This window comes from Amia ocellicauda, chromosome 1 (genome assembly GCF_036373705.1).
Source record: "Amia ocellicauda isolate fAmiCal2 chromosome 1, fAmiCal2.hap1, whole genome shotgun sequence".
Lineage (NCBI taxonomy): Eukaryota > Metazoa > Chordata > Actinopteri > Amiiformes > Amiidae > Amia > Amia ocellicauda.
This window is the reverse complement of record NC_089850.1, coordinates 36,741,119-36,765,980: the sequence shown is the minus strand read 5'-3', so window position 1 is coordinate 36,765,980 and position 24,862 is coordinate 36,741,119. Positions and strand designations below refer to the sequence as shown.

General features: G+C 41.5%; 1 protein-coding gene across 3 annotated transcripts in view; it reads right to left on the bottom strand.

The window, feature by feature from the left end:
- The window catches only part of kif6 (kinesin family member 6), a 101,594-nt gene that overhangs the window by 60,409 nt on the left and 16,323 nt on the right, over positions 1-24,862 (bottom strand). For all 3 annotated transcript variants that reach the window (XM_066703395.1, XM_066703412.1, XM_066703403.1), the window contains exons 6-12: positions 22,159-22,288; positions 18,349-18,555; positions 17,768-17,911; positions 17,537-17,623; positions 8,282-8,385; positions 5,353-5,458; positions 298-448 (exon numbers count right to left, since the gene is read on the bottom strand). In XM_066703395.1, coding sequence (XP_066559492.1) covers positions 298-448; positions 5,353-5,458; positions 8,282-8,385; positions 17,537-17,623; positions 17,768-17,911; positions 18,349-18,555; positions 22,159-22,288 — 929 coding nt within the window. The remainder of the gene's footprint in view (positions 1-297; positions 449-5,352; positions 5,459-8,281; positions 8,386-17,536; positions 17,624-17,767; positions 17,912-18,348; positions 18,556-22,158; positions 22,289-24,862) is intronic.

Here is a 24,862-nt window from a genome sequence, read left to right as displayed (position 1 = left end):
GCCTGTCTACGAAATGTCATAGCCAGTGGTAAAATGATATGTTTGTATACTATGAGTCAAAGATAGGCTGTAATTTTGTCCCCAATTACATTTTTGTGGGTTGGTCATCATGCATTCTGGTCAAGGTGTAGGAAGGTCTTTGTGTAGTTGTCAAATATTATATTTTGAGTGTCCTAAGAGGATTTTAGAAGCCATTCTCTCCCTATATTGCGAGAGATATGTATTTGACCACAGGCACACTCACTATCTGCAGTAAAATAGATAAATGCTCGCTCAGCCAATGACAGAAAAGGATACAGATCTCTTTGTCTCTCTGCTGGAGCAGCTCTCTCAGTCTCCTCAGCTCCTCAGGCATGGGTCTGTCCAAGTCCTCTTGGTCTCCCAGGGGTGGGGGAGAGGGATGCTGGTCCCTTCCACCCTGACTGGACCTCCTCTCGGTCACCATCACCTATGACACACAGTACAATGGGGTGGACTATAACATAGTAAAGGGGAATTTGGATCTGTCTCTTGAACAATAGAGAGTTACCTAGGTGAATTACTCTACTGCTATACACTTTGGTTGAGACTGAAAACAACAGTCTCTTCTTTATACAAAGGGTTATCCAGCCATGTCATTAAACCAGACATTGTAGGATCCTTCAGAAAACAGCCTTATGAAATCCTTTAAAAAACTAGTTATTAGCATTCAACGAAATAAGCTACATTGGGCTAATAGGCCTCCTCTCATTTTCAACCTTCATTATGGTCTTAAGTTCAAAAGCATTCAGATTAATGTAATAAACTCTCTCCTTGAATTTAATTGTTGCATTTCATTTCAGAATGGGAGTAGATTTTAATAGGGCTGTTTTACTGATACACACTCAACAGATGGCGATAACCAATTGTTTGTTGTTGGTTAATCTGGGTAGGATCCCCAGGGACTGTAGATATCTGTAGATATATATTTATTGGTCTAAAACAACTTAGCATTACTTATTATCATGTTAATGAGTGATGCAACACACCACAGCCCTAACTCCATGGGTGCCAGTCTGAGCTCTGGGGTACACAGGAAGGAAGATTAAAGCCTTTTTTATTTGCCATAATCAAGACAATCCTGCAGTAAAAATATTTTGATTCAATACAGTTTAAAAAAGTGAAAGTAATCCAAAATAATAAGGCATGTTTCTGTGCTTTAATGTCTTGCACTCTTTGGTTAGTCTTATAAGTATGATCTGGGAGGGTTAATTTCATTCTGGAAAGGAAACTACTTTTCCTGCATCACATACATTACAACAGTTAACCATTACGCATTATAATATATATTATAATGTATATATAAAATAAAACTTTAAATAGAAGTGGTTGCACAGTGTCCAGGGTTATTTCTGACTTTAAGAATGGAAGTCCAGCTATAACACCCTAAAAGGTAGAGCTGACGGGCAGGGAATGAGGGTGGAGTGCAGGATGGTAGGTGTCGGAGAACCGCAAAGTGTGGCCCAGTTGGAGAAGGAGGGTGTGTGGGGCAGTGTCAGCAGAATTAATCGACATCCATGTACAGGCATGAGACCAAATTACTGTGACCTTGAGCAGGATAATAAATGTACTGTACATTTAGGAAGACAAAAAAATACTAAAAAATGAAAAATCTCCTAAATCATGTCGGATGTACAAACTGAGCATGCATGCTGGACAGAAGAATGTAAACTCAGAGGGAGATGGCTTAGCCACAGAAGTACAACAAACTTGAAGAGAGATAAACTGCCTCTCATTCAGACTCTGTATGGCTCCCGTCTGCTCCTCAGGAGATGGTTGCCTGTACAGGAGCCTATACCACCTCCACCCGCCTATACCACAGGCCCTCTGCCCTCTATCAACACTGAGAGGAAGAAGAGCAGCTGTGGCCAAGCGCTCTTTCAGCGCGGTGTTGAGGGCCCAGGGGCACAGGCGTACACCCTGCACACCACTCATTAAGGTATTCCAGTCCAAAATGTGCACTTGGTTTAACGGATTAAACACATACTCACACAGGATTGTACATTGAGACTGCCTTGCCAAACTGAAATTGCTAGATACATACATACATATACAGTGCCTTGCAAAAGTATTCAGACCCTGAAATTGCCCTAATGAGGACACAGTTCCCTTTCCATTGGCCTCCACCTGTGAACCATTAAAGTTGCTGTTACATTTTCTGGATAAAAACCCTACTGCCTGGTTGATTGGTCAGGCTGTGAATCTGAAGGAAAATTAAGACAAAAGAGCATTCTACAGAAGTTGAAGTAATACAAATGCATAGATTAGGAAAAGGGTACAAAATAATATCCATATCTCAGTGAGTACAGTTGAACCAATAATCAGGAACTGGAAGCTGTATCACACCACTCAGGCACTGCCAAGAAAAGGACATCCCTCAAAACTCAGGACTCAAACAAGACTTGTCAGAGAAGCCACAGAGAGGCCAATGGTCACTTTGAAGGAGCTGCAGAGGTCAGTGGCTGGGAGTGGTGCGATGGTGCACCAGTCAACCATATCAAGAGCTCTGCATAACACTGGCCATACCATACCATCTGACCACAAAACCTTTTCTCTCATCGCAGCTGGGTCACTCTCATGCTTTTAGATGGCTCTTTTTTGAGGAACAGCTTCTTCTGAATAAAATTTTGTACACTTTTACAAATCTATACATTTGTATGACTATCTTCAACTTCTGTAGAATGCTCTTCTGTCTGATCTTTCAACAGTGGGGTTTTTATCCAGAAAATTTTATTTTCAAAAGTTCACAAGTGGAGGCCAATGGTCAGGTGATTGTGTCCTTGTTAGGGAAATTTCTTTAATCCGTGTAAACTGGGAGCTTCCAGAGCACCGGGGTTGAATACTTATGCAGCAAATATAACCAATGTCACTTTACAATAATTGATTTTGAGTTTCAGTGTTTAAAAATAAAATATTAAACGGAAGGAAATTTTAATGTACCATTTGTAATTCAGTTATAGAGAACTGGTCAGATGTCTGAATGCTTTTGCAAGGCACTGTATATGCCAAAATTTAAGTTACTGCCTCACCACAAAATAAATGAAAATGGGTTTATGTTCCAGAAATATTTTCTTGTATTTCTGAAGAACATTATGTCTGGTTCAGCAGCATTCCTTTGAAATAATTATTAAATTCCGCTTTGATGATAACTTATCAGTGAAACACGGTTCTGGTTCATTCCCACACTCTGTACTGCATGGAAGTCATCAGCCAGTATGTTTATGCAAACTATAGATGAAACAATGAACAATGCCAGATTAGAAGTGGGGATAATATTGTTCATTTCTCTCCACTAGTTTAAATTAATCTGTCCCTGTTGTTGGGATTTGTTCTCTAGATTTATTTCCTAATCACAGCCTTGCTGCCTGTCCTTGTAAATGTTCCCTAAGTTACTGTTATGAGCCGCAGCCCCATGGCAACAATACGCCTCTCTAATAGCATATTCCGCCTAGCAAATTGTGGGTGCAGATTTTTGCTCCAGTGGAAAATACTGATTCACATGATCAATCTTTGAACTAACTATAGCTACTCTACCTATGCTTTTTTAATAATATAATTCAATTTCAAAACTCCTGTGACTTTCAGAAAATGGGTGTGCAAATTAACTGAAAGAAAAAAAGAGAAAATCACCATGCTTTTTTATTTTTGTGTTCTTAGTGTGAATAAACCCCCCAAATGCATAATGCTCAACTCCTTTACAAAACAGATTAATGTGCACTTGAACTCTGTAGTCAGAAGGGGGCAGTCTTTCCTCTAGAAAGCAGTGTTGGGCATGTCTTGCTGTGTTCAGGGGCTCTCAACTGACCTTCAGAAGACATTCTTAGCCAGGTGACAGTGTGGAGAGCAGAGAACACATTATACTGTCTGAGAAGACACAGTGTAAAAACCTAATTTCCCAGCTTAACCCTCAAATAAAGTAAAGGAAATAACATCTGAATAAAATAATAATGATAACTAGTGAACCCATTTGCAGGATTATCAAACGATTACTGAACCCATTTTCTTGTTGATTTTTCACTTCTGCTGCTATGTACTCCATAACCCCACATTACTCTTCCCATGAAGTTTTGTTTGAAGCATGTCTCTGAATATTTGTGTATTCATTTTTGTTGCAATCCTGAAGATGATAGAGAGCTGCACTTATAAATAGGCTGCAATGTATTTATCCCTTCAGCCTCCCATTACATAATTAAACTATTGGTCCTCAGCTGGTGTGGCCTAGTTAGGTCAACAGACTGGAGGGAGAGAACCTGCTGACAGTTGCCAGATTGCATACTTATCATATCTCATCTGCAGATATTGCCACAACACCAACAGGAGCCCACTGATAAAAGTCTGAAAATCAAAACAGATTTCTCCACTATAAACACAGCCACACTCTGCCTTAAAACCTTAGTTACTAACAGACTCCCTACCTCCCGTCCTCTGCAATTCCAGCTGTCAAGCTTCATGTGCTAATTATTATGATGAACGTAATCAAATGAAAGTCCCCCCCCCCAAAGATTCTCCAAATGATCTCAGACTCTGCTGAGTCAATGGAAAATGACTCAACTAGCAAACCACAATGTAATTCAGTTCAACAGGTAGACAATTTTGTTATACAGTACAGATTGTTTCCCCCTTCTTAAAGCACTGAAACGCAGGGCAAGGGTCTTGATAAACTCCCCTTTAAAAGACAAACAATTACTTTAATTCTGCATGTATTTAATTCCATGTTTCCTTTCATTGCATGGATGTTGAAACTAAACCCAATGTAATTTGACCTTATTTGAGTGACACTATCCAGACATGCAGTCACATTTCAAATGTGAACATTAACACAACATTAACTCTCAGTCTAAACATGAACGCAGAATTGTGTTTAAAAGACTGGACACAGACATTACTAAATAAACAAACAAAAAACAAGCAATCAACAAAAACAAAATGTAAATTAAACAGGCGTAAAGGCTTATCACTTTTGGAACGGACTATAATAGGTTTCTCTACATTCAGTTCTAAGACCAACCATATGAAAATGTGCAGCCCTGACAGATAATGGTACAAAACACCTAGGTAGAAACATCTGTGTCTAATAACTTGGCCTTGTGCATGATACTGGAACTGACACAGACAAGAAGTATATTATTAATAACTGGCACACAATCTCTGTGGAAATACATTTTAAAACATGGGTGACTTGGAGTGTGGAAGTATGAGAGCGGATTTAACTCAGGAGACCTCAGTTTATTTTGTCCCAGAGAACAGGTGGAGGGGATCCAAACTCTGTTGAGTGTAGGGGACTGGGGAGAGTGAATGACGGGTGGGGGCGGTGGCGATTGGAAAGGGGCTCACCTTGAGCAGTTGGAAGCAGTGACGGATCTTGCGCATGTCGGCCCCCAGGTCAAGGGTGGCATCGGGTTCTGGGTCCTTCAGGAATAGCTGAAGCTGCTCATCCAGCCTGGAGACACACAGACACAGGCACTGGCACAGACATCCACACTCCCTGTGTCAGCTGGAATCTTTCTTCTACTCGCTAGGTTGATTGCAAGGTTATTTAAATTGCAAATATGTATGACTATCAAATAAGTATTCAATATGCAATATGTACGTATTTATATATGTATGTATGTAAGTATGTATGTATGTATAAATACCCCTGCTATATTAAAAAGAGCAGCAGCAAACACTATGGAAATTTCCCATTTTGACAATGGTAATTATTAGTCTTCTGCATCTAATCTCTCATTTATGTCATCCATGCTGTATATATACACAATGGCAGATTTGTTGTCCTCAGGCTGAACAAAGTCAAAATATTATGGCATCCTTTTCCACAATGTGTTAAGAATTATCACTTTAGAGGGCCAGGCTTATTTCAGACTTCAGGGGGAGTCATGTTTTAATTTGAGTGGAATCAAAGAAAAACAAATGTACTTCAACAATGCTGAAATAGTTCTAATTCTTCTATTTGAGTGAAATATATAAAAAAACAGTACCCACATGTGTCTAATGGACCATTCTTTTACCAAATACTCAATAAATTAGAATACTTTGGCCTACTAATTGATTTAAAAGCATGAGGAGAACAAAGAGGAAGAGAAGGAGGAGAAGAGAAAAAAAAGAAAGGAAAAGGCAAATTTTAGCATCATCAACAACAAGTACACCAGAAAAGCTGGAGCAGGAGGTGGGTGGCGTTAGAGGTACATGTGGCGAAGGTAAAGTGATCATCAGACTGGCCTGCCAGGGCTGCTGTCCCGGGCCCCTCCCCCGGAGCCCCTCCTGGCACCCAGGCCCTGAGTGTGGGAGGGCTGTGATGGGGAATCAAGACGCAGCTGGCTCAGTCTTGGCCGTTGGGGACAACTTAGAGCGGGAGCAACTTTTTTCCTAAATAACCGTCAGGCCCTGATTGATGGTATTTATGCAGATCATCTACCAAGATCTGAATTGGAACGGATGTTTGTGATTTCTTTGTTGTATGTGTGTGTGTGTGTGTGTGCGGTGTTTCCTTTCTTTCCTTTCTTCTTTCTTTCTGTCTTTCTTGCAAGAGCAGGAAAGAGCACCTTTTGGCATTGTGTGGCTGATGAAAATTATGTTTTTTGATCTACCGACCCTCATCTGTACCAGCTATGCCCCACTGCCCTTGCGCCCCATTCTTACAGCTCCAGGATTACCAGTATAATCGAAAGGGGAGGCTTGTCCAGAGAAAACAGGGCAAGAGGAGAGAATATTCTGAAATCTAAAACGCCACACCCTGCTAGGAAGTGCAGCATATCCTGGGCTCCTTCTAAAGCCTCACTTCCTAGATTTGGGAAGAAGGGAGGTGTTTCACAGTACAATGGTGCAGGTGGTGGTGGGGGGACACAGATAAGCAGCCTTACTGGCCAAGGAAGGTCATTCAATGATGATAAAAAGATTAAACAATAAATCAACAATCAATGAGGTAATAAAAAAAAATTATACACAAATTAAGGATCAAAGGTGTCAACACATTTCTCATTTGTTAGAGGAGTAGCACAGGACATAGTATTGATCCATCTGAATCATGCATCATTTCTCATATAAACTGATCAGCCATAACATTATGACCACCTGCCTAATATTGTGTAGGTCCCCCTTTTGCCGCCAGAACAGCCCTGACCCGTCGAGGCATGGACTCCACTAGACCTCTGAAGGTGTGCTGTGGTATCTGGCACCAAGACATTAGCAGCAGATCCTTTAAGTCCTGTAAGTTGCGAGGTGGGGCCTCCATGGATCGGACTTGTTTGTCCAGCACATCCCATAGATGCTCGATTGGATTGAGATCTGGGGAATTTGGAGGCCAAGTAAACACCTTGAACTCGTGATTCATCAGACCAGGCCACCTTCTTCCATTGCTCTGTGGTCCAGTTCTGATGCTCACGTGCCCATTGTAGGCGCTTTCGGCAGTGGACAGGGGTCAGCATGGGCACCCTGACTGGTCTGCAGCTACGCAGCCCCATACGCAACAAACTGTGATGCACTGTGTGTTCTGACACCTTTCTATCAGAACCAGCATTCACTTTTTCAGCAATTTGAGCTACAGTAGCTCGTCTGTTGGATCGGACCACACTAGACTGGATAGGATCCTTGGATCACTTAGTTATTAATGGACACCAAACGAGCACGATGGGTCGAATGGCCTCCTCTCGTTTGTAAACTTTCTTATGTTCTTATGTCACCGGTTCACCGCTTTTCCTTCCTTGGACCACTTTTGATAGGTACTGACCACTGCAGACTGGGAACACCCCACAAGAGCTGCAGTTTTGCAGATGCTCTGACCCCGTCATCTAGCCATCACAATTTGGCCCTTGTCAAAATCGCTCAGATCCTTACGCTTGCCCATTTGTCCTGCTTCTAACACATCAACTTTGAGGACAAAATGTTCACTTGCTGCCTAATATATCCCACCCACTGACAGGTGCCACGATAACGAGATTATCAGTGTTATTCACTTCACCTGTCAGTGGTCATAATGTTATGGCTGATCGGTATATATTGCATCATGATACATACGTAACTACATAAGATAGCTATAATAAAAAAGGCCCTGCTATGTTCTTCTCAGTAACACTGTTTGGCCAGGTACTGATAACAAAACTAATCAGTGAGTAGTAGCAGGGAGGTCGTGGTAGCTCTCACAAAACAGAATTGAGAAATGTCTATTCAATGAGAATTTACTTTACAGATATGAAGGTAACCTTAATGCATATAACCTATGAACATTTATATACAGGCCAGCAGGATAGGTAAGGAGTTGCTGTACTTGTGGATCTCATCGTCTGTGAGCTGGTCAGCCCTCTGCTCCCCGGTCACCATGGCCAGCTCCTCTCTCAGGGCCTGGATCTCCCTCTTCAACTTCACAATCAACTGCAAACACAGCTGGAATTAGATGCTTTTCCTCCCCTGCCTCCCACTCTGCCAACTCCCTCCCTTTCCCTTCCTCCCCTGTCCTCTGCTTGAATTTATGTGTTCCTCCTTCTCCTAATCCTTCGCTCCTTCTCACTCTCCCCTTCCCCACCACTCCTTTTCCCCCCCCTCACTGTTTCTGCCTCCCTCAGTTCCTCCCTCTCTCTCTCCCTCTCAGTTTATTCACAGTTCTTTCAGGTTAGCCATCAGCATACAGATTAAAAGCAAATGCTTCAAATTTGTGGCAGCATTTAAAAATAGATTTCAGGAAGCTTCACAAATTCAAACCATCAGCGTAGAACCTGCTTCCAGCGGACGCAAATCCAGAAGCAGTCCATCTCTCTTACATACTGCTCTCCCAAAGCATCTGCCAACTATATGTATTATTTGATTTGCCTCTGGGATACTATCACTACAAGTACAGACAGACAGCCCTTGCTCCAACTGCTTTTATTCTCCTGGTGGTCTTCAACTGCAAGGCCACCAATACTCAGTAGTGGCCAGCACTGCTACTTTTCTCTGGAAATTATTGAGATGTTAAGGAGAGGTTGGTTAAAGAGGAAGGTCCTGCTAGAGACCCCATGGGGGACTGTGGTTGGTATGGCCACACTGAAGAAGGATTTTTCAGCAGAAAGAGAGCTTCAACATTTACTCACTTTGGGCCTGATTTTCATGATTTTATTAGAGCTATTGTAGCATATGTAAAGCTTCACTTTATTTCTCAGATTGGTTGAAAAAGTCCCCCAAAATATTAATTTGAGATTACTGTAAAATAAACTTAACATGAACTGTGGGGCTTACTCATGAGTAAACGATTTACCAACTTTGGAAAACCAGGCCCTTTCACTTAACAATATTACCAGGATTATTCAGTGAAAAGTCCTGATTTTCCAAATATATGTGGGAGAAGCTTCCCAGCAGTGAAGTGCTCCTTTCCAAGTCTCTGTGTCTTAAACAGAACACCTAATCTGACCACATATTGCTGTTGTACTTTTGAGATAAAACAGAATGCTTTTTCTTAAATTGTTGTAGGTTTTTCAAGATTATTATTATTCAGAAAAGTGGGATATGCAAAAGGAAAATTCTGGCTAGAGGCTGCTTTGACATCGCACTGACGGGAAAAACGGTTTCGACCACCCAGAAAACAAATGCGGCCTGGCAAACAAACCGAAGGCTGTGCCCGTTGTAGCAATGGCATACATCAGTGAAATAAAGAATCCAAAATTCTCCGCATCCCAAGACAACCTTCCACCCAGCAACAGGACTCTCCATCTAAAAACCCTTCATCGGCAGTTGCTAGTGAAGAGGCTGTAATGGTTTTCTGCAGCGACTAAGGTTTCTGTGGTGGGCTGGAGTTCCTGGAAGAAACCTGGGTTGGGCGATCAGCATTTTAAAGCAAGAAAACCACCACAGCAAACTAATCAGGATCTCACTGCAGCGAGCACAATCCCTCACGCCCTGCAGCTCCAGCAGGAGGAACTGTAATGGTTTGCTGGAAACCTGAGGACCGAGGGCTCAATCAGTAATTTTACACAAGACTTGTTGCCGATGAATGTGAACAGTAAAAACTTTGTGATGAAATGGTCACAGTGCAACCTATTGACCTCATGTTCATAAAGTATGGACACTACTCAACCATGCTTATTGGATATCAATTTCTAATTGAATGACCCCAAATCATTTCCATTCTCCTATTGTAATTTGAATACATTATTTAAACTCTTAAAAGTTTTCCTTCGCATTATAAGAGCCCCCATTGCAGTATCTATAAACAAGCTTTGCTTTACCTCTTAGACAAGTATTTACTGAGGGCACAGTGTGAGCAAATTAACATCTAATTATTAAGATAATAAAAAGGCCACATTTGAGACCGTAATGCAAATCAATTTCTTATTTAAACATTGCGCAAAGAACTGTGGTAGAGGCTGAAAAGCATGATAATATTTTCTTGGTGTCGAGATAGCAGATTAAATCGAGTAACACTGATATGTCTATACACAGGCAAGCACCTTCTGTTCACCTGCTATATTTACCCTAGTCCCCTTGACATTTGGAGTTGGTTCTTTTTTTGTCAGCATAAACAATCTTTATGTCAAGATGTCAAATCCAATGCATTACAGTAGTATACAGGATGTAACCCAGGATGTAACTTCCATCAGAGTAATTGTCAGGTCAAGTCAGCATATTGATGCTTCAAAGAGAGGCGCTGGCATTGAACCACAGGAGACTGAGCCCTCTGCAAGATCTCCAAACAACACACTGAGATACTAAACAGCAGGGGTCATAGGGGGCCAGGCAGCCAGAGTTGAACCTTAGCTTTAACAAATGTCTTAGAATAATGGAGACTCTATTTATTACCTTAGCACAGACCAAAATATGAAATTAACACTAACTACATTTGGCACATTTTCTGATTTAAAGGGGAACTCCACAGAAAATCCATATTTTCTCAGGTTATTCTATAAGTAGAGACATATTATGTGGAGTTTTTCATGTCCAGCTCATTCTATGTACCAGAAATCAGAGATCGAAAAATATGCTGTGATGTCACAAGGGTACTAACTCCAGAGCCAAAGTCTACCGTAGGACTCTAACCCTAACCTTAGCCCAGACCAAAATGTAGACCTAATTTAATAAGCCCTAGACTAATTTAGCATAATTGCTCCTAATATGCATCTTGTAAGATCACTTCTGATATCATCTGCATTTCTAATTATAATTTAGCTTCATCAAATTTTCTATTGCTGGACTTCTTTTTTCCCCGTTTTCTTTCTAACAATTTAAGCCTTATAGCATTTGACATAAATCCCTATGTGTGAGAATTATTCCAGTCTCTCCAACAGTTGTTTTACTATTAATATTTTTTGATGTTCTTTCCACTTCCTGGTGTCCATAATGTTCTTGAAACTACACTATCAAACATAACTTGACTCAGATCCCAGAAGACCTTTACTAGTCATTCATCATTCACTCTGAATCCAAAGAACTGCATAAACTGCACTTACAGACCTTCATTTTCACACAATCACTTTCCTGGCCTGGCTGACACAACAGCCTTTCTATATTTGGACGGTAAAGAAAATAGAGCCTGATGATTTAACTTCTGTGGTCACCACTAAACGAAACTGGAATCATGCAAAGCACTGAGTCTTTGCTGAAGCTGCAGAGCCAGTGGAAACAGGCAATTCAGATCCAGCACCCAAAGAAGAAACTAATTAGGCCTTTGACCGCCTTCCATAGGGTAATTAAGCCGTGATGAGTCCTGTGGCCGGCCACATGCTGTATGACAAGATGACATCAGAGAGTCCTCACACAGCATGTGTTCGGATGGCCCTGGATCCTGGGAAAGGAGCTCCAGCCACAATCTCCCACAGGGTGCAGGCGTTCCCCTCCACATCCTTTAGAAGCTAGCAATGACAAGTTCCTGCAATCCCTCGGTCCCGTTCAGTTACAGCCTCACGCGAAGTGTGCACAAGGTTGCCTACGCAGGATGAATGACTATCCACATTTTAAAAAGTCACTATAAATAATGAAAAATAACATAAATAATTTTCAATCAGGAGCATGAATTAGATGTGTGTAGTCCCACCTACAGTCATTTGATCTATTGTTATTTTTGAAGTGTTTTGGCCTTAACCCTATTTTCGCCCTAACAACAATCTGTACCAGAAGCCTAGACAACACTAAACATTTTAACTAGGCCCATACAAGTCTACACACAATTGAGTGAACGCAGAAAAATGCTATCCTGCATTTACTAGTTCCTCTAACTCTAAGCATTATTTTATCAATAAACTTGATTTTAGTGCAAAACAGCTTAATTAAAATAATACTTGTAACCATAAGACCATTTCTACCTCAATCTGTATCCACAGTGGAAACGTATCAAGTTTCTACATTTTCTGATTTAGAATTTTCTATTTTTTCTATTTTTTCTCAAACATCCAAATATACAGTTCATACATGCATGACAACTAAACTACAAAATCTTCACAATTTAGATTCTTAATTCAGCATTATGTTACTCATACACCCAAATCAAGCAGGAGTCATGTAGGAATTTAAAAATGTCAAGTTTCCATTCCCTAGCAGTATCATCTTTCTCAGAAACCAAGTGGCTGTGCTGGACTGGCTTTCTCAGGGAGCTGTACAGTTCCTCTGTTAAATCTCAGCTAACACACCTACCGCAAACAAGCGCACTGATACCGCCACTCTTTCCTGTGTAAATGTCTTTGGCAAGATGAACCTGCAGGAATTTTAAAACTGCGTTCCAAAACATTTTCTCTGGCTGGCTCTAATAGCTCAGTGTTTGGGTTGCAGGTATGTGCTAATAAGGCTGTCTGGTCGTCGGCACGGCAAAACTCCTGAGGCTCTCAGGACTGATGACCTCTGCAGAGGGCCTTGGGTGTTTGTGTGTTTTGGTGTGGGGGGGTATAGTTTATCCAGGGAGTTTATTCATTCCCTGGGCAAAGAAGGATGTGGGTATTCATGCAGATGCAGACATCCACAACACAGCTTTAGATGAGTCATGCAAGCACCTCCAGGTAATGACCAGAATGCAGACCACAAACAAACATGCATTCCTCTGGGTTGAGAGCAAGCTGACTCTGCAAAACAGGAGGAACTCTTCAAGCACTGATCTGAGCTGGCAGAGAAACTCTTATCTCACAGAAATGAACACACTGGGGTGACAAGCCCCTTTGAAACTGGTACATCATTCAGAGGAGTTAGGTATTTTTGCAATAGTTGTATTTTGTTGATCATGATTTAAATCAATGAATAAATCATAGGCCCCACGTATTATAGAATCACACAGGACGTAATAGTATAAAATGACATGTGGCAATCCTTGAAATGTCTAGGATTACAAGTATGTCTATCGAGGTCAAATCTGTGCGAGAACAAATTATATTTAAAATAACGAAGCACAATCAACGAGATCAGCAAATTTAAAGTGAAACAAAAACATTATTCAGTAAGAAAGATGATCAATACCACTGTGAGATCATTTGTGTGCATTTAGTTTCTGCCAGCTGGATTACGCATCTTTGTATTGTGTTTAGTCTTGAAGAATTACTTTAATTCTATTGTGTTGAATTTTTTAAGGATTGCAATGAGAAACGCTGTGGACCATCAGGCTGCAGTAGCTGCTGTCCATTATTTCCCTGCTAGACACCAAATCAAATAACATGAAGCCGCAGACTGTCTTTAAAACATTTTATAATGGTTTAAAACCGGGCACTGTCTGTCAGTTTAAGCCGTTATGCCCCAGACCATAAAACAGGACTGACAAAGATAACTCGGAACTGCTGTTGGAAAGCATATTGTTTTAATTGAATTCGGAAAGTAATGGAGATATGTTTTCTCTGCCTGAAAACAGTGGATGGATACCAATGAAGCTCTTCATCCACCCTGACAGCAAAGACGTGACAGTGAAAAGCAGTGACTTGCACAGACTGGCCATCCACGGCTGAGTGAGTTTTTCAGTCGTTCCAATCCACATCCTGTATACTAGAGGTTGGCGTACAGAGGCCTGTTAAATACTGGTTGTCTTGTTGAGGCTGGACTGAGACAACCGAAATGCATTTAGCCTGTGAGAAAATGAACATTGAACCAATGTTTTTAAAAGATGAGAGGCATAAAATGAATACATCATTTTTATATATAACCCTTTCCACTGCATGACTCTTTATAGAAGAGGATGTATCAATGCAACCTCAACTTTCAGCAGGACAGCACTCAAGAAAACTGAAAAAATCTTGAATAAGTTTACACCTACAGTGAGGGAAAAAAGTATTTGATCCCCTGCTGATTTTGTACGTTTGCCCACTGACAAAGAAATGATCAGTCTATAATTTTAATGGTAGGTGTATTTTAACAGTGAGAGACAGAATAACAACAAAAAAATCCAGAAAAACGCATTTCAAAAAAGTTATAAATTGATTTGCATGTTAATGAGGGAAAAAAGTATTTGACCCCTTCGACTTAGTACTTGGTGGCAAAACCAATGTTGGCAATCACAGAGGTCAGACGTTTCTTGTAGTTGGCCACCAGGTTTGCACACATCTCAGGAGGGATTTTGTCCCACTCCTCTTTGCAGATCCTCTCCAAGTCATTAAGGTTTCCAGGCTGACGTTTGGCAACTCGAACCTTCAGCTCCCTCCACAGATATTCTATGGGATTAAGGTCAGGAGACTGGCTAGGCCACTCCAGGACCTTAATGTGCTTCTTCTTAACCACTCCTTTGTTGCCTTGGCTGTGTGTTTTGGGTCATTGTCATGCTGGAATACCCATCCACGACCCATTTTCAATGCCCTGGCTGAGGGAAGGAGGTTCTCACCCAAGATTTGACGGTACATGGCCCCGTCCATCGTTCCTTTGATGCGGTGCAGTTGTCCTGTCCCCTTAGCAGAAAGACACCCCCAAAACATAATGTTTCCACCTCCATGATTGACGGTGGGGATGGTGTTCTTGGGGTCATTCCTCTTCCTCCAAACACAGCGAGTTGAGTTGATGCCAAAGAGCTCGATTTTGGTCTCATCTGACCACAACACTTTCACCCAGTTCTCCTCTGAATCATTCAGATGTTCATTGGCAAACTTCAGACGGGCCTGTACATGTGCGTTCTTGAGCAGGGGGGCCTTGCGGGCGCTGCAGGATTTCAGTCCTTCACGGCGTAGTGTGTTACCAATTGTTTTCTTGGTGACTATGGTCCCAGCTGTCTTGAAATCATTAACAAGATCCTCCCGTGTAGTTCTGGGCTGATTCCTCACCGTTCTCATGATCATTGAAACTCCACGAGGTGAGATCTTGCATGGAGCCCCAGACCGAGGGAGACTGACAGTAATTTTGTGTTTCTTCCATTTGCGAATAATCGCACCAACTGTTGTCACCTTCTCACCAAGCTGCTTGGCGATGGTCTTGTAGCCCATTCCAGCCTTGTGTAGGTCTACAGTCTTGTCCCTGACATCCTTGGACAGCTCTTTGGTCTTGGCCATGGTGGAGAGTTTGTAATCTGATTGATTGATTGCTTCTGTGGACAGGTGTCTTTTATACAGGTAACGAGCTGAGATTAGGAGTGCTCCTAATCTCAGCTCGTTACCTGTATAAAAGACACCTGGGAGCCAGAAATCTTGCCGATTGACAGGGGATCAAATACTTATTTCCCTCATTAACATGCAAATCAATTTATAACTTTTTTGAAATGCGTTTTTCTGGATTTTTTTGTTGTTATTCTGTCTCTCACTGTTACAATACACCTACCATTAAAATTATAGACTGATCATTTCTTTGTCAGTCGGCAAACGTACAAAATCAGCAGGGGATCAAATACTTTTTTCCCCTCACTGTATACTTGTTTAAGACTGTTGCATTAAGCACCTTAACTAAGTTAAGGAGTTAACGAGGAAATCTGCTACATTTAACACTTAAAGTGAATCAACATGCAACTAGCACCTGATCTTTGTAGTATGGAAATGATTACGGATTATGAAGAAATAACGAGTGAGAGAATAAGAAAAATAAATATGATTAACTTCTCCCCTCACACATGGTCCTTTGTATGCCCAGTAGATTTCTTGCTTTCAATTCAAGCCTGACACAGAATGAGTCATATCTAACCAGGCCACAGGCTAAAGACTTCCATTGTAAGTCCACATGTGTTGATCAGTCCAGCTCTAAGCTGGGGGCTGAGCCCAGGGGTGCAGGGCAGTGACCCACGAGGCTGGATCCAGCTCATTGACTCCAGGCCTGGCCAGGAACCAAGCAGCTACAACACAATGTAATGGAGGCCTTTCTGTGATCAGTCTGCAGGATTGTCTGCATCCCACTCTTGTATTATGGCGGTCCCTAGTTTTAATTGTAGACAGAGTGTACTGCATAAGGGCCTCTGACTCAACTGGTCGGCTATCAGTGCTGATCTCAAAACTATCGTTCCTGGAAAATCATAAAAATCTAATAGAATGACAACGAGTGTGAACAAACCCCAATATCAATAAAGTGCTGTTATTTATGCCAGAGGCGTTTCTAGACTTCAAGTTTTAGGTGGGCATCGAAATGGTGTCCAGGATTGGGGTGCCGACTGTGTTTTTTTCTGGTGTTAGAGCAGGGCGGGGGTTGCCGACAGTGTTTTGCAGAGTTACTTCTTCATTCACGGATTTTTTTGCTGTATTATTTTTAGGGGAACCGAGAGAAAATACAAGGGGCGGCTGACAGTGTTTTGTTGAACTGTTTGACCATGCCGTTTCTTCATAATCGTATTATTTTTGGGGGGCTGAGAGAAAATACAGGGGGGCTGAAGCCCCCCTAAATAGGGTCTAGCGACACCCCCGATTTATAAATGTCTCTGCTATAATAATGTGTCAGTAGCTGCATCGGTATTAGACTATACACTGACACACAATGAATCAGAAATGTTGCCTAGATAAACACAACAAAGACACCTTTGTTCACGATATAAACAACACATAGGACATTGTCCTAATTCGCTACAGAATCATCATGTTTCATAGGTCCCGCCTGGTCCACATTTCACACAGATCTTCTTCAGGGTGGTCATTTGGCTGATGAATTTCCTACTGTCACCTCAGGCAGTTGGGCGTTTGGAACATTGGCAAGAGCAGCAAATTATCTATTGAGGATTTGCCTTAATTCGCAGTGATGCATTTTTGATGAAGGAGTACAATCCAAATCAGCATCACAATATATCCTCATGACTACATCCGTTACATAATATCAATCTAAAAATAAGAACTGCAGGGAAATTTTCAGTGCTCCCTCAGTGTAGTACTTCAGCACTACTTCACTCTGCCCACAATCGTCTTTTTAATCAATTCTTATTTCCACTTTATGCTCTTCAAGCTCGAAGTCTTGTGACTCTGCTCCTTATGTGCTGCTGGAGGTTTTCTATACTGTACCATTAGGCTGTACTGTACATTTCTATTAGAACTCTTTGCACTACTCAGCATCTGCAATGCAATAATATCTTCTGCTCCTTGTACGTTTCTAACGCAATTTTGGTTTAGAATGCACGTCACCCTGGATATAGGCATCAGACACTTAAATGCAGGCACAAATCAGTACAATAAATAACTCTGATTATAATATGGCTCACCAGTCCTGTGTCCAGCTCCTCGTTGAGAAGGGCTTCATTCTTGATAAGTGCCACTCTCTGTGCAAATCGACAGGTGGAGATGGACTCCTGAGAGCAGACAGACAAGAGCGGCTGCATTAGGCATTGTGAGGCCATGGAAACTCTTTTCGATAGATTTAATCTGTGAGCAAAGGGGTTTGCAATATACACAAATACAATTTTTAATCAGCCCTTCTAAGTGCTGAGGCTCACGTCAAGGTTCCTCCTTTCCACCGACACCGTGGCGATCATGGTGGTCATGCAGTTGCCGCCCAGGCTGTCCCGCAGCACCGAGGTCATCATGGAGTTGCGGTATGGGATATGGGAGCGATTCTTCTCCGACAGAGCGATGATCACCTGGGGAAGAGAGGTGACAGCAAAACACCCTGCTCGTCACAAAAAACCTCTTCATTTCAACATGAGACAAAACACCATTTCCTGATTGTCCAAAGTTTTGAAAGGATTTACTAATGACTAAGTGCAGTACACACGTTTATTATACTACTGTAACATATTTACAGCTTGTAATACTCCATAAATGGTTAATTAATTTGGAAAAACTGCAAAATTAATAAAAAATGTAAATAAAACTGCTGTTCTCTCTCATAAGTAACTATTTTATCTTTTTAAAACTAGTAGGATATGGCTCAGTACAATAGAAACATATATATGGTGGCATGTTAGCACAGTGGGACTACTGGGACCCACACTTGTTCTTGAAAGTGAAGCTATAAAGATGGGAAGGAGTGAGATAGATGGTGAGAGAAACTCTTGGAAGAGCGTGGTTCTGGTACCTGCTCCAGGTAGTGTAAGGACAGGTTGATGTACTTGGCTTCGGTGAGGAGTTGCCCTCCCACCCCAGTCTTGCCAACGCGCTCAGAGCCAGCCAAGTCCACCAGGTGCAGTTTGGAGCGGCACACCGTGGAGGAATCCGGCTCCCGACTGGTCACGTGCACAGTGAAGATGCAGTGAGAGCGCGTGGATGCAATGTTCATCGGGGTCTGCCAGAGACACAGACATAGAGGGCAGTCAGAGAACAGTGGAGCACAGATATCCCCTTATCACAGAGCAATCTGACTTTTATATCATAAATATAATGTTTGACGCATATAAAAAGATACTCTGCCTCAGATCATGTTGCACTTATATGTTTTTGTCTACAAGATGATATCAGGAAGAAAGATAAAGGACCTCATCATCTGTGGCTGGGCTGTTTTACATCACCTTACAAAAAAGAAAAGTAAGGACAGTTTTGCCTTGTTTGGTGCCTCATATTTTGGTGGCAGAATGTTTTTTTTTTTTTTCAGGTCAGGTTTTGAGTTTATTTCAGTTTAAGGAGTATTAATTAATGAGGTACTTTATGTAAAATGTCACAGGCAGAGAAGCAAAGTGCAATAATTATGAATTAAAATAAAAACAAATGTCATACATAAAACTTCAGAAGATGAGGGGGGAGAGAGATTAATTACCTTAAAAAAGAAATTCAAGTAAAGACAAACAACAGACAATGGCGTGGGTTAGCAGGACCATTCGGTGTTTAGGACAGTGTTGCTGATGAAAGAGGACTGGCAGCATTGATGTGTCCTCATTGACTAACTGTCTCCTCTCTTACCTTCCAACAGTGCAGTGCAGTGCAGAGAGAGAGAGAGAGAGAGAGAGAGAGAGAGAGGAGGCTACTCTGTTCACACCTCGCCATCTCACAGCTGCAATGTGGCCAAAGAGAGACCGCTAACCAGAGAGACACTAACCTTGCACAACGCTGGAAGTAAAAGAAAGGATTGTACAGCTCCTGATGGCATTCATAGAGCAAAGCATCAACCTGTAGAGTTGAAATGAGGCACCTGCTCACACTGCATTTTCATCCATAACTTTGGGGGTAATGTCTCTGCTTCTTCCACAGCCAATTATGACAGAACATGAACACACCAGTAATACTAAGTATTACGTCACTACTGAAGCCTTTCAGCTGAATACACAGATGAGGCAGTAAGACTCACATGGTTGTTGAGTTAGCAATTAGAAATCCAAAGCCCCAGTTTAGCCTTTGAAACAGTGTGAACAACAATGTGTGAACAACAAAAGTCCCAGAAAACGCTAGAGATAACAAAATATTTAAACAGTCAACACGCTTCAAGCATGTGGGGATAGTTTGTGTTCCTTTTTTTCACGTTCTGAGTTTTTCTCTTCTGCCAGCGTCAGCTGTTCGGATTCCTTCCAACAATCGGAACCTGGGGAGCAGTTGATGAGCGCTACGAGCAGTTCAACTCTTTTACACTCACGCTTCAAGCACATGCAGATAATGGCTTTCAATTAGCTTTGGAAACACGTCCAGCTTCGGCTGACGATTCCAGTTGCCACGCGTTTCTTTATACGATGCATTGCAGTCTGAGTTGCGACTGGGCCACAGTCAAATCTCATCAAAACAGGAAGCTTTGCTATAAACTGAAATTTGGCTTTAGAAACAGTGTGTAAGGTGTCCCTTTGGAAGACCATATCTGGTGCTACAGACAGTCCACCTACAGGCCTGATTTTTTTCAATAAAGTCCAAAAAAAAAGACTACCTAATTTTCCCTGAGATTTCCTCTCTCATGTAATCACCTTCAAGGATCGGCGTCATGTACACATATGGTGAACTGAAAAACAAAGAAGTTTATTTTCCGTAGCTAAAAATATGTTGAGCACATAATCTGGGGGCATAGTCACACAAGGAAAGACATAAATACGGGCTGGCTGGCTGACTGACTCACAAGATACAAGAGACACATTAATAAGGGAGAGATGAAGTGCAGATCCAATTGGCGAGACTGATGCACAGACAATAGACTAACACAGACACAAGATAATACTGATATCAAGCTAAGCGGCTGATAGATGGATACTGATATATTAAAAAGGATCAGCAGGCCAAACACTAGAGAGAGACTTGGAGACAGAAAGAAATGCACAATAACTAACAGGCAAAGGCAGAGAAAAAGGCCATGTATGGTATAGTAAATGGTAAAAACCTCAAGCCCCAGAAAATCAGAGACACACTCTCCGCTCCTGCCTGCAACAAAGCAGAATGCTGACATCAGACCAAAGCTTTTTGTGTTGTTGTTTGTTTACTTATAAAAATCAGTCCCACAAAAAACACCAGTGGCCACACAAGATGAGGGACCCCCGGCTTGTGCCTGATCAGCACAGTATACACCATGGCAAGGGGTGTCCGCATAAACAATAGCAGCGTTTGTGCACAGGGGTTAGGGGGACAACAGCTGCACGGCATACAGCAGGGAAGTAAAAAAGAAAAAACGGGCACACGTGGGCGGCCAGAGGTAGCAAATCAAGGGGAAGCAGATCAAAGGTACACACATCGGTGAGCCAACTTCCTGTCCAGTAACAAACTCCAGCTAAAATCCGTAAAAAGCCTCTGTGTATTATGTCATGATCCCCATTTAGACTGAATGTGTCATCTTTCAGTCAAACATATGGTTATCATTGATTTATATAATGACAAAAAAAAAAGAAAGAAGAATCTTTTCTGCTCCAATAGTGCAAACATTTAGCGAAATGCTGCTCTGGGAAGAATCTGGCATTCTGATGCTCAATTAGGACAGTTAATTATACACTCGCTCCTTGGAAAGGCAGCAGGGATTACTGATGGATAACTATCCCAAGATAGGAATAACACTGCATCAGTATGTGCTGACCTTTTCCGAGCAAGCATCTTGGCCACCCAAAATTGGCGGCTCCTCCAGACTTGGAACAGAGGGCATGCTTCTAGAAATCACACCCCAGCTTACAGGAAAACAGTGCAGGATCAGGATAGTTCACAGGATGTCACACGTTGCCCACAAAACAGTGGGGCAGCCTGGATCAGGACCTTAATTTCACACGCAATTTCACAGCAGGAATCCAGCCTGATCTCCTTCAAAACCATACCATAGAGAAATTACTTGAAAAATGCTTTTGGCAATTATCATAACATAAGGTCAGACTTACACAGCTTTGTTGCAGAAATAAAGTTTTGTCCAGTGTTTTGTTTTTCTTTCCTAAAGGCAGTTAAATTCCTCTGAAGCATAGAGTCTATGTCAGAATAAAATGAGCAGCCTGACATAAGAGATGACATTGAGATTAATATGAAAGCGATAACACCAAGCATGAAACAGAGCAGATTCAAAGAGGACCTGATACAGATTATCATGCAGAAGGTTTATATTTATACCAAAAGCTGAAAAGGGTTGTAAAGAGACTGGATTGTTTCAGCCTGTTTGGGTAGTGCTCATTTGAATAATAACTCCATAGTTACAAAAAACTCCAAAAACCTATTAAAAAGTTACTGACTGTAAGTTTCTTTATCACTGCTCTCAAAATTAGGATTTCACCATTGCCTTATTCTACACGAATCACAGTGAAAGCCTGTGAAGTGTCTTAGATACACTATACTATGCTTTTTCTTTTAAGCAGTATCTCTACAACCAACAAGGCAAAGAAAATCCACTTTCTAACGAACACTGACTGCTAGATACTGTTCTTGTCTTACAACTGAACCCATAGGCTTTTGCTAGCTGTAAGCTCTCGCCACTGGGTGTCTCAGCTGCTGCCATCCTGCCCCGCCCTCTCACCTCATCAATCATGCGATTGGTGTCCCCCAGGAAAAGCAAGTTGAGAGCCTGTTCTTCATTGGCTACCTTCTGGATTGACAGATTCTTTAGATGAATGTTCTGATCCGGATCTTCCATGATGGTGACTTTCCTGAGAAAATCAAATACATGATGATTTATGACCTTTACACCAGACAATTAAAGATAGACAGCAACGAGTCAATCACATGCCAATCATAGCATGATGCATGACTACATTATAACTAGGGCCCTGGGACCTCTTTAGACCTTACTTTTCCATAAAAAGTGGTTCCAGTTACTCAGTGAACGTTCTTCCCTCGCTTCCAAGCCTAAGTGTCTCAGCACAGGAATCACAATGTCTAGTTTTAAATGCCATGCCTGTTACGGCTTTATTAGTCAGTTTTGCTTCTACCGTGGGTATCTATCTAACTCCCCAATCTTCTGAATTTGAAGTTTGAAGAGGAATGAGGAATGAACAGGTATGCATCTCTCCAGAGGCGTCTCCAAACCTCCAAAGCACTCAAACCAGTTTTGGCAATGAAAGTTACTGCAGTCACTGTCCCATCAGGCTGCTCTGCCCTGGCGGGTGTGTCACAGTGCCAGTGCAGTTGTTCGCACTCACTCAGGCCAACAGGAACCCAGGAACAGTGAAATTAAGGGCTTTGCAGTGCCAGGAATCTCGGCCATGCTGCGGCCCCAACTCCCACTCACACATACAGCCCAGCCAGGGATTTGGGCCTGTTTACATATGGCATAATAATACTGTGGTTTATTGCCGGTTTCATAACTGCCGTTCATTACACGTACACAAACACACATACATACACAAACGCGTGCAGATGCACTCCCACAAACACAAAGCTTTTGAATCACACTGTCGAAGTGTACAGGAACGGAACACATAAACAAACACAAGAGATGGGAAAAGTCTTTAGTCATTCATAGACATGTGGGGTGATATTCATAAAACAGTAGTGCAGCAGGAATCGAATGTTGGTGCTTTAACAGACAAGTGGAGACCTTTACACAATCTTCAAACAGTGTAAGAGAACACAGATTGATTCCATGAGCACAAAATAAGGAATAAGTACTTCAGGGGATTTGGGTGTCCACCCTTTATCTTTTTTTGGTTTCCTTATTGGGATTAATTTTATATATATATATATTTGTTATTGGCTTGGTTCTATTTCCACAAAATAAATAAACAACAATCAAAATGACCAATCTAAAAAGTATTTATGAGACCAAAATTAAAGGACTGTGACTGTACATATGGTTTGAGGACTTTATTGGGTGCATTTCTCTTTTGCTAAAGTGAAAAAACAAAAAACAGAAAAATCTAATTGGACCAAAAAGCTTCATGAATCTCCAAGACAGATACATTTCAAAGCAGAGTTAAATTTAATCATCTGGCAAGGGAAATTAACACTATTAGTGCATTTGGAGAAAGTCATCAGCCAAAATTTGGCTTCTATGTTTTAAACTACTGGAATGAACATGGGCTGGGCAATAACAGTAGAAGCAGTAGTGCTGCTCTTCCACCACAAGTCCCCTCTCCATAAAAACAAGAAAGGAAAAATAAAATATTCCACTTTTCTTGACAAAGAGTGAGGGAGAACGAGAGAAAGCCTGTCATCTCCAGTGGTTTGTCTGTGTGGTGACTTCTCCTTGAAACAAGAGTCAGGCCCACGTGGTGAGCAAGCATTGTCTATTTTGAGTAGTGTGTAATTTACAAGGCAGAGAGAGAAAGGGAGAGGGAGACAGCCTTGAAGACAGAGAGATACAGAAAGAAACTGAACACAGAGAGAAACAGAGAGAAATTGAGAGGGAGAAAGAGAAGGTGGAGAGGAAAAGAGAATAAAACAGAGGCCACATATTTTAGTAAAAGCTTCCAGTCTCTAGGACTTTTCTCTACCAATACACAATATGTTACTTTAATCCTGACCTAAGAGTTCCTAAGGCTGTGGTAAAAGGCAATAGCTGTCATGGGTTTCCGAAGTAAAGGGTAAGAGTGCATGGGGATGTCTGGAGACTGCAATGTCCACCGATGGTTAGGAGTCTCCAGTGGGAGGGTGGGATTTGTCTATTTTTGTCTAACAGCAGAGGTTCTTGGATATTTCCAGTTAAGAAGAATCGATTTCTCTAGGAAAGCAGTTGACATCAGTACCACAATTTGAAAATCAGCCAAGTGACACTTTTCCAGAGCTATTGTTGAATCCAACTGGCATGTTTTATTTTTTTATCAGCAACAAAAAAACACATTGCATGCTTTTTTAAGATGTTCTGTAAAGATTTTGTGATTTATGCATAAGTTGGTTACTAAGAATCCCTACTTCCAAAGAAAGGGATCCACAAGAATGACTTCATGACTTTCATGTAACCCCCAAAAAGAAAATTAGTCTGGCATAATTGCCAATAGTAAATGCTGAAGAATTGCAATTTTCTGGAAAAAAAAGGTTTAATTAAAATCAAAAACATAAACAGATTGAAAAATAACTGAAACAGATGACAGACATTCTGAAACAGCTCATTATGGGGTTTTTTCCATCTTCCTCTCAAAAAAGCAAGACTTGTGCAACACCAGCTGGAAGGTTTAGCGTTTCTACTGCCTCTAAAGCAAACACACTTGAATGGCTACAGATAGCTCTCAAGCTAACGAGCAGAGTCCCTCGCTTTCAATGAACCCAGGCTCTGACCACTGCAA